At 34.7% G+C, this 11,463-nt stretch overlaps 1 protein-coding gene across 1 annotated transcript in view; it reads left to right on the forward strand.

Annotated features, from left to right (window-relative positions):
* LOC108360896 (leucine carboxyl methyltransferase 1) overlaps positions 1 to 4,568 on the forward strand; it is a 103,856-nt gene extending 99,288 nt beyond the window's left edge. Inside the window, exon 3 of the mRNA XM_017613358.1 lies at positions 4,035 to 4,568. Coding sequence (XP_017468847.1) covers positions 4,035 to 4,071 — 37 coding nt within the window. The 3' untranslated portion in view covers positions 4,072 to 4,568. The remainder of the gene's footprint in view (positions 1 to 4,034) is intronic.
* The last annotated feature ends 6,895 nt before the right edge of the window (positions 4,569 to 11,463 follow it).

Raw genomic sequence — 11,463 nt, forward strand, 5'->3', positions numbered from 1 at the left:
GCTTTATGAAGTTAGATTTAAAAAAAATCGATCTATGAAGCATTGTTTATTTTTTTTTCGAGTTAATATATTTTCGAAGGTAATTAGAAAATATGTAAAGAACCGACTTTCTCTTGGAAATTTAATTTATAATCTTATAACTGGATGTGGGAAATGATGTAGGCGGCCATCGACATACAAACATACAAGTATGACAGTGGGGACCCGTACTAAGACTGATCGACGAATACAACACTGACAAGGATTGAACGGACCACACTGAACATACTCAACTATAGACTTCACGAGACAAACGAAGGACAGCAATACAGCAGATTGTATTTGACCGCCTTCAAGCGAAGTTGTTAAGCTAGTCGTAGCATTTAAAGTTAAAATTGATATGTAACCGTGTGTGTGCGAATAAACGTCCAGTTTTGTAAACATTAAAAGCGCGTTTTAATTAAAGACTAAGAGGATTGGGAAGGCCATTCCTACATATATATAGATAAAAAATTTCGTAAGTTGACTTCTTCTGTCGTATTGCAATCTTCAAGTAAAACATCGCCTTCACTGTCGCTAGAAGATGTGTTTGAATCCTCAATTTCATTTTCTGTGATAGGTACAAAATCTTCATCGTCATCACTGTCATCGAAAATGTCCTCCGCGTCAATAACTTGGTGTATTTCTTCAATACTTAGTATCTTTTCATGAAAAACGAGTTTTCATAAAAATACCTAATTGCAACAAAAGTAAATAGTTTGACTTGCCCTTTTTCTTTGAGACATTATTTGAAATCTTCCAATAACCTCTTTTATGTACAAACAACTTTTGATAAGCTTGTTTCTGTATGACAGCAATTTACTACCTGGGCGAATATTCCACGAGTTGACAATAGCGCTTTGCATACTTGCATGAAACGGGAATTCCCCGTTTTCGCAATACGAACGAAATTGTCGATGATCAATAAAGATAGTACTCAGCAAAATGTGAGCGCTTTCCGATAAATAATTTCCTTTATCGGAAAATTTGATCGAAGTAGGCAGTAGGGCATGACACATTCTTACTAAAACACTTGGTGGGTCAAACTGACCCACCAACGCCATAAGTGTTACCAAAACATATTTAGAATTCTCCAGTAAGATAAAAAACAATTATTTTTATAATTAGTGTGTTAATCCGTTTTGTTTAATTCAGTAAGCAAGTGGAAGAAGAATCAGCACGATTCGATTAGATTAACCTACGAATTTCGATAGGTTTTGCTTAAAATTGGGTCAATTTGACCCAAACATAGCAGAAGGGTGAAGTCATACCTTTATAATCGAAAGTTTGCAGTTCGATGTAACACCACCATCTCTGAAGCCCGTGCAATCGAAACTGGAGTGCCACAAGGCAGTGTCCTTGGCCCGATGCTGTATGTCTTATACACCGCGGATATTCCTACAAACGACCGCCTGATAATGTCCACTTTTGCCGATGACACTGCCATAATCAGTCGCTCCAAGTGTCGTCTACAAGCAACTGCGCTCCTAGGCAATCATATGAAAGCTGTTGCCAATTGGCTCGCAAAATGGCGAATAAAGGTTAATGAGCAAAAATGTAAGCAAGTTACATTTACACTGAATAAGAGTAACTGTCCATCCTTGACTTTGAACAACGTACAAATACCACAAAGCAATCATGTCACTTACCTAGGGGTCCATCTGGATAGGCGACTTACTTGGCGAAACCACATAGTGGCTAAAAGGACTCATCTCAAGCTGAAGCCCAATTCTCTCCACTGGCTTATTAACTCTCGCTCACCCCTGAGTCCGGAGTATAAAGTGGTTATTTACAATACAGTTTTAAAACCGATATGGACCTGGATGTGAGTTACGCGAGCAGCAGCAACATCGAAATCCTTCGTCGTGCGCAATCTAAAATCCTTCGAACAATCACCGGAGCACCTTGGTATATCCGAAATGAGAACATTCACCGTGACTTGAGAATACCAGAAGTACGAACCGAAATAGAACAACGGAAGACGAAATATGTATCGAAGCTTTTAGTGCACCCAAATCATTTAGCAAGATCTTTATTGCGTGTCAACAAGACGTCAAGACTACATAGGAATGACTTACCAGCCCAGTCGTAATCTTTTCTTAGGGCCAGTTAAGAAAATACTCATCNATTAAACAAGTAATTTTTAAGAAAAAAACAAAACCGACTTCAATTCTCATATACAAATTTAGGAGTACCGTTAATTTTTTCATGATTTAATGATCGGATCTAAACCAAATTATGGGACGACCCTTAAGTTACCATCTATCCGGTAAAAAAAAGATTAATTAGAATCGGTTCACGCGGTCCAAAGTTATGTTTGAGTTCTTTGTAAATTTTATGTAAATAAAATGCAATTTATGAAACTTTAAAAAGTTTATTTATTTATTACATACTGTACATAAAACTTGCNCATACTGAGCATCTTTCTCTTTGACACCATGTCTGAAATCCCACGTGATCTGTCAAATACTAATGCATGAAAATCCTAACCTCAAAAAAATCACCCGTTAGATTAAGATTCGAAAACTTATTGTTAGGCTCTTAGGCAGGGCAGATTCAATAAGAAAAAAAAAGTAAAAAAAGTAAAAAAAAGTAAGTGTTTATTGTGCTTGTGATTGTGTGAATGTGTTTTGTACATACANAAGTGTATATTTTAAACTACTCATGTTCAAAATCAAATCTTGAACATCTTGTGCGTATACTTGAACAGATTATGGTTGAAAAATAAACACTTTTCAGTAGTAGTTTTACATGCACTTTTTAGAGTGTATTACAGAATAGACTAATTATATGTTTTAATTTATAATGATAATAACAATAATAGTAATAATAATAACATAAAATAGCAGGTTTGGTAGCTGGCGAGGCCTAGTCTTCAGTCTACTTTTGTGTGCGGCGGGCGGAAAGACCTAGTTTCCGCTCCGCGCTGCGGACAGGCTGTTGATCAAGGTCGGTAAGGCCGGGTTTCCGATCCAGGTTCCCGAAGACATTACTTTGTATGTGTGGCAGGCGGAAAGCTCTGGTTTCCGCTCCGCGCTACGAACAAGCTGTTGATCATGGTCGGAAAGAACAAGTTTCCGATCCATGCTCCCGAAGTCATTACTTTGAATGTGTGGCAGGCGGAAAGCTCTAGTTTCCNGGTTTTATTGTTGCCATTCTTTGGACTAAAAATTTGGTGTTTTGCGTTCCTTAACTTTTTCCTGTTATTCTCTTTTAGTGAGTGCATTTTGCTCACGCTCTTGCATTTTGCTCACGCTCTTGCATTTTGACGCTTTTCATATTTTAGTCCGAAAAGATAAGGAATGGGCCTAGTATAAATGGTTGTCTGGACATACAACATTACAAGTTGAGAAAAGCGTTGTAAAATGAATGCATCATGATTACATTCATAGAAATAGTCGTAAAGTGCGTTAAGACCACCCATTAAATATTATGCTCTAACATTTTGTGCATTTATTTGCAAGTATTTGGCTACATTTTAAGAAAACCGAATATTAATGTTGTGTGAAATTCAGACTTTTTTGCGTTTTTGCTTTCGTTTCGGCTTTTAACCGTAGCATTTTAGCAGCGAAGTACCATAGAAGGAAATGCATGTCATAAGCTATGATGTGAAAGAAGTGCAATTTTTATAGATTTTCCTGTAGAAATTTAGAATAAAAGGCATAGTAATGAAAAAACCGAATATTAAAGTTATTATTTAATTAATTAATTTATTTTTTTTTTTTCAAATATTGGTTTGGTTTTCTTTTGCTTACTTAATTCAAATAATAGAAACATTTTTATTAGGAATGGGTCGCACGAAAATTCGAAACACAGTTTCTGTCAAAGGACTAATATGGGGTCTGAGAAGAGAGAGTGAAACTACCTCTAAAAATGAATGCATCATGATTACATTCATAGAAATAGTCGTACAGTGCGTTCAAACCTCCCATGTTTTAAATAGACAAATTATTAAATCTTACTACTATTGGCTTCATAATTTCCATTTCTCATCATTTATTTATCATCTATTGCAGAGTGGAAAAACGTATGTCATCACTGAACATCGATTAAAGGTGACTGAGAAACTGATGGATTAAGGCATAAAATATTCATTTATTTACTAGAACTACATATGGAGCCAGAGAATAACAAAACTCGAAATCGCTTATTTAACTTGGAAGCACCCTAAATTCAGCTGCAATTATTTTTGTAAAAGTTATTCTCTTAATTATAAAATAAAAGTTGGATAGTTAATTGTGTACTAACAAATATACATATCGTTACCTTAATATACAGACATATAAACTAATTGTCTGATGTAGTAGTTGGTTTTATATTCGACTTTTCTATTAACTTTCTATTAAGGTAGCGATATGTATACATATGTATGTATATGTGTATGTAGATATACATATGTATATACCCTGCCAGCATTTTCTATCGTGGTTCTACAAGTCGGTGCTCAAAAATCTGTAACCGTGTAATAGAAATACCATGATATAAGGTCATGTAAAAGACACATAATAGATGATTTTTATAAAACTGCAGTAAATATACTACTAAAACGATGTTCACCGTATTAAGTACTCAGTGACTTATATCGCACGTAACATTCTCAAAACTCTGCAGAGTAAGGTAAGGCTAAAATAAATAAAAGAATTAAAATAAAAAGAACAAACAAAAATGCAGATTTTTAATATTAATTTTATTGAAATCCAACAATCCGATTTTGTTTATATATGCCTTTAAATTCTGTTCCAAAAGCATGTCTTCAACTTCCGGATCAAAAGCCTTCGATAGCCAGGGAAGATCGAATTCAACTCATAATAAGGGCCAATATTAAAATACAGTCGTGCGCACAATTTTAGGAAAATATCTTCAAAACTGAGGAAGTATTTTTTTTATTATAAAATAACTAGTTAAAATTTAAACAAAGTTTCAAGTACCGCTCTCTCGAAAAGTGAAGCCAATCGGGCAAAACTGGGGACGCCATTGAATTTACAAGGCTCCAATTAAGTAAGAGCAACTATCCGAACCTTTGTCAAGAAGAAGCATCATTAAAAGTAGTTAAGCAGGGTTTTTACACACTTCTAGTAAAAATTTTTTGGAAGCATTTTTCAGGTATATGTAATGTTATAAGGCCTAGTAGTTATAAAAAGATTTAGATCGTTTTGACGTATTTTCCAAATGTGCCTGCAATTAAGATGTTTTTGCATTAAAAATTACGCTCAAGATCGCAGAATATTTTATCTTTAAGAGTTGGTTTATTCTGAAAGCATACCTCTTGCTAGGGTATCAAACTATTCGTAATTGTTTGTAGAATACAATATGTACGTACTTAAAAAGTTTGTAAAATGAAATGCTTCAAAAACTATACTCGATAAAGTAGAGTTAGAGTAATTAATTATTCACCTCTTAAAAAGTACATAAAAAATTCACTTGTTTTTATTTTTTATATATTTTTTTAATGAAAACATCTATAACTCAAAAGTTATGGCGATTTCGTTTCTACAAAAAATGTTGCCTTCTCAGCGCCCTCTTTTTAGTGTTTGTGCGTAGGGGGCAAAGAGAAGGTTGCATTTTTCGGTAGAAACGAAATCGGCATTAGGCAACAAATTGATTCAAAACTTGTTCGAGGCTTTAAGTATACGTCTGTGAATTATATCCAAAAGCAACCCGCTTGATATAATTTAAAGCAATGAAAATAAAGCTAAATAACACAAAGGTTAACTGTTTTTTAGATTTGCCCATATGGAAGTTGCTTCTGAAATAAGAACTGATAAGTATTGAAAAACAGTTTAAATACACACGGGACTTACTACACATTTTCCAAGAGTAATTCAGAAAACGTAAAATGTACTTCAGAATAGTCAGTTTATTTTACAATTGACTATTCTGAAATACATTTACGTTTTCTGAAGTACATTTGATGCTTTCTGAAGAACATTTTACAGTTTCTGAAGTACATTTGACGCTCTCTGAAGTACTCTTGGAAATGATGTAGTATCTTCCATTTATTTAGAGTTTATGTTATTATATTTGAACTTGCTAAAGATTTGCTAATACATATATTGATACACAGAGGCGCAAGTCGCTTTTGTTGATCCTTACGGTATATTAATATACAGGCCTTTATATCTATAATGAATAAAATTATAGTTTAAAAAACTAAAACCTCCCTATTATAATTGCCATTCGTACTGTCATCAAGTATGTAACTTGAGAATACGTCGCTACGTCTTTTAGCGGCATCAATATTACATAGTTACATCCCGAGCTAATAAAAGGAAGGTAAAAATGATTTTTATTTATTTATTTATTTGGTCTACAGAAAAATGTTTTCTTACAGACAAATGAGAATAGAACATTTAGATATTTAAGTATTTGTGATATACACTCTAAAAAATTTTTGTTTAAATTTGCGTATATTAAGATAGGTAACCAGTTTCCTCTCTTAATAAATGCATATTTACACACCATGTTTATTAAATTAAACACTGCATGCTTCCTTTTACTTATCATATGTGTGGCGTAGAACAAATTTCAATTTTGTTTTTTNCACTCTAAAAAATTTTTGTTTAAATTTGCGTATATTAAGATAGGTAACCAGTTTCCTCTCTTAATAAATGCATATTTACACACCATGTTTATTAAATTAAACACTGCATGCTTCCTTTTACTTATCATATGTGTGGCGTAGAACAAATTTCAATTTTGTTTTTTGAGTTCTAAACATTTATTTTTCACAATTTCACAGTTTACACATAAAATGTTTAAAATTTCCTCTAAAAAATGTTCGTTTAAATGTACGCATATAAAGAGAGGTAACCAGTTTCCTCTCCTTGTGTGTGCAAAATTAAACACTAGCCGTCATCGATTCGCCAACAGTTAGCAAGTGGCGAAACGAACGAACTAAATGAGGTACAACCAAACTTGCTATCGTCTATCCGTGCTAGCTAACTTTGTTGTTGCTTTCACATGCAAAATTTTTCGTTAAGCGACCGGAACTCAAACATGGCAAGCAGCGAAATGGCGAATCGATGACGGCTGCTGTCTGTTTACTTTTACATACCAAATTTGTCACGTAGGGGTGGGTTTTGGGGTTAAATTTATTATGATTTAAGAAATTTTTATAGAAGAAAATTTCTTTTGCATTTCTTGTGCGTCATTTTGTAAGATTTTTCTTTTACCTTGAGAGTTCTTTAAAGTTGAACTGCGAATGAAAACATTGTCCTAAAAATATGCAATGCATACCCACTTACTGTTGCTTTTTACACTTTACAGCCTAAAAAAGTTTACCACTGATATGTACTTAACAAGTATTCGAAGATTTAATTTGCTAACTTCGAATTCGTTCCACCAAAATGAGCTACATGATAAAAATACAAGTTTAGTTAAGTTTTCGTTATTCGAAGTATTAAAAAAATGAGAAACCAGAAATCGACGAAAATGAATATAAAAGCGTAAAAATTTCATGGAATTATTTAATTTATTTATATTAAAATTCTTTTGTAAAATTTTGTATTACTTTTGAAAGTTGAGTGCATCTTTAACCGTTAATTTTTTCATGATTTAATGATCGGATCTAAACCAAATTACGAGACGACCCTTAAGTTACCATCTATCCGGTAAAAAAAAGATTAATTAGAATCGGTTCACGCGGTCCAAAGTTATGTTTGAGTTCTTTGTAAATTTTATGTAAATAAAATGCAATTTGTGAAACTTTAAAAAGTTTATTTATTTATTACATACTGTACATAAAACTTGCATAAATTTATTTTAAAGAGCGTATTATCTGAAGCAAATTTTCTGTATTTGCTGATAATATATATTTAGAAGTATAAACACCCTGGGTGCGCCCCTGGCACTTAGTATTTATTATTTGTAAAAAATATATTTTTACTTTCAAAATGGTTGTAATTTTAAACATTTCATGTGTATATTTAAGTGTATATTTTAAACTACTCATGTTCAAAATCAAATCTTGAACATCTTGTGCGTATACTTGAACAGATTATGGTTGAAAAATAAACACTTTTCAGTAGTAGTTTTACATGCACTTTTTAGAGTGTATTACAGAATAGACTAATTATATGTTTTAATTTATAATGATAATAACAATAATAGTAATAATAATAACATAAAATAGCAGGTTTGGTAGCTGGCGAGGCCTAGTCTTCAGTCTACTTTTGTGTGCGGCGGGCGGAAAGACCTAGTTTCCGCTCCGCGCTGCGGACAGGCTGTTGATCAAGGTCGGTAAGGCCGGGTTTCCGATCCATGTTCCCGAAGACATTACTTTGTATGTGTGGCAGGCGGAAAGCTCTGGTTTCCGCTCCGCGCTACGAACAAGCTGTTGATCATGGTCGGAAAGAACAAGTTTCCGATCCATGCTCCCGAAGTCATTACTTTGAATGTGTGGCAGGCGGAAAGCTCTAGTTTCCGCTCCGCACTGTGGACAAGCTGTTCAGCATGGTCGGAAAGAACGAGTTTCCGATCCATGTTCCCGAAGGCATTACTTTGAGTGAGTGGCAGGCGGAAAGCTCTAGTTTCCGCTCCGCGCTGTGGACAAGCTGTTTATCATGGTAGGAAAGGCCGAGTTTCCGATCAATGCACGTATTGTCTTACGCGGTCGCGAAAATATACGAAGCCGATTACAATTGTACTAAGCAGTCATAGATATTGTGTAATTTATCGTTCCCGGTTAAAGATATTAATTTATTTAGTTACAAAAAAGCGATTCACGTTTACGTTTACCTCATAAACTGAGCAGAAATACAGTTCACCAGCTGAACGATAAGGTGCAATGTAAGGGTTTATTCAAAATCTCAAGTAAGGTTTTCTTAATGGTAAAATGTGAGTCGGAGGGGTCAAAATAGTCGTAATGCTTATTAAAGTCCTGGTATATGCAACGAAAAGCATCATGCATTTCAAAATTTGTTCTACAAATAGTTAGCTTAATGGGCTTGTAATGTCTAGAAGGCCTAGAAGGAATACAAAACGTGATCTGGTTCAGTAGAAAGGGACTATTGACCATCCCGTTCAAGATCTTAATCATGAACAAAACCCCGAGCATCTCTCTACGGCTGTGCAGCGTTGGCAAATTTATGAGCTTCAAGCGGCTTTTGTACGGTGGGAGATTTAATGTCGAATCCCAAGGCAAATTATTTAATGCGAATAATAAGAATTGTTTCTGTACCGACTCGAGTCTGCCAGAGTGCGTTTGATATCTAGGGTTCCATACGACGGACCCGTATTCTAAGATCGGCCTGACTAGGGAGGTGAAGAGAGCTTTGGTGACATAAGGATCTCTTAATTCTTTAGCCCTACGTTTGATGAAAGCCAAGACGCCCTTGGCTCTATTAACACAAGAGTTTATATGGGACTTGAATTCAAGCTTAGAGTCCATGGTTACGTCTTGATCGATGAAATTAGTTACCTGATCAACACTATGCGGTAGCTATATGATTGAAAGGGTTTTCTAGAGAAACACAGAAATTTACACTTTTTCAAGTTAAGTGACATAGAATTTACTTCGCACCATTTAAACACATTACTAAGGTCCACCTGTAATTGTTTCCTGTCTCCTGGGGCACCAATGAACTTAAATAATTTAACGTCGTCTGCGTACATTGAGCAATTCGAATACTTCAAAATATTTGGAAGATCGTTGATGAATAAAATAAACAGAAGGGGACCAAGGTGGCTACCTTGAGGTACACCTGACGTCACATGAATTACACGAGATGAACATTTTTTAAAGATAACCCTCTGTTTCCTGCCAATGAAATAAGAAGAAAGCCAGCGCAGCAGGATTGGAGGGAAACCAATTTTATCAAGTTTGTATATTAGAGTTGAATGAGATACTTTATCAAAAGCCTTGCTGAAATCAGTGTAAATGACGTCAGTTTGATAATTACTTTTGAAACCATTGTTCACATTTGTAGTGAATTCAAGAAGGTTTGATACAGTTGATTTACCTTTACAAAAGCCGTGTTGTGATACATCGATAACGGGTGTTATGGAATAAGATAGTTCTTCCGTAACGATTTCTTCAAATAATTTAGGAATGGCACACAGCTTAGCGATTCCCCTATAATTCGCAATATTCGACCTGCTTCCATTTTTATAAAGCGGCAAGATATACGACTCCTTCCACAAAGAGGGGAAAACTCCTTGCTTTAGAGAAGCATTGAAGATGTTTGTTAATGGCTTATATAGATAATCAGCACAACTTATTAGGACACAGGAGGGAATACCATCCGGGCCGCTTAGAAAAGAATTTTTTAAACTATTCAAATGAAGGAGAACATTGTCAGCGGAGATTGAAGGAATACGGATGTGGTCAAACTGTGGGAGTGGAAAAGGATAGCTGGAAGTTTTTTCATCTGGCTCGACAGAATAGTTCGATTCAAAATAATTTGCAAACATATCAGCAATCATATCATCATCACTAGAAATAACATCATCTAATTTCAGTATTGAGGGAAACCCATTTATTTTACGTTTTGAGTTAACAAAATGATAAAATGACTTGGGATTAGGAACGATGTTAATGCGAGTTTTATTAATGTAATTCCTGTAACATTTTCTGTTTAAGGCATTGTATTTATGGCGAAGGATGGAGTACGTGGCGTAGTGAGAAGACAGGCCTGATTTTTTTATAAAGCTTAAATGATTTAGTTTTCTGATTTTTTAAATGCTTTAGCTCTGAGTTAAACCACANATTGGGATTAGAAATGATGTTAATGCGAGTTTTATTAATGTAATTCCTGTAACATTTTCTGTTTAAGGCATTGTATTTATGACGAAGGATGGAGTACGCGGCGTAGTGAGAAGACAGGCCTGATTTTTTATAAAGTTTAAATGATTTAGTTTTCTGATTTTTTAAATGCTTTAGCTCTGAGTTAAACCACAACGAGTTACGAGGTCCGGTATTTTCTTTAACAAGAGGAATGAGTTTACTGAATATATTATTGAAGATTTTACTAAAGTGTAAGGCACTGTTCTCAACATCCCCATCGTACTCAGGCCAGATTATTTCAGATATAGCTATTTTAAGCTGTCGTAGTTAATCTGATATAGACCATGATCGGAAAGTTCGTTAAGAAATTGGTTAAGTACATCCCGAGAAGAATTTGGCACCATAATTCCATCCACCGAATCCCAGGAAACACACGCTAGATTGAAATCGCCCAACACAACAATCGAATCGGAATGCTTGACCATGGCAAATAAAGAGAGCAATAATGAAGAATGTTTAAAGTAAACCGAAGGGTTAGAGTTTGGTGGAATATAAATTGCAACAAGAAAAACACTACTTGAGGGGCACCGTATTCTAACACTGACCCTGTGATCACAACATTTTCAGAGGAAAAGTCGGTCTGAACAGCTATTAAAACACCCCCGCCTTTTCTATCTAAGCGATCATTTCTAAATATTTCATACTTACTACACAATATTTCA

The sequence above is a fragment of the Rhagoletis zephyria genome, unplaced genomic scaffold, assembly GCF_001687245.7.
Source record: "Rhagoletis zephyria isolate East Lansing unplaced genomic scaffold, Rhagoletis_zephyria_1.1 Rzeph_scaffold_00649, whole genome shotgun sequence".
Lineage (NCBI taxonomy): Eukaryota > Metazoa > Arthropoda > Insecta > Diptera > Tephritidae > Rhagoletis > Rhagoletis zephyria.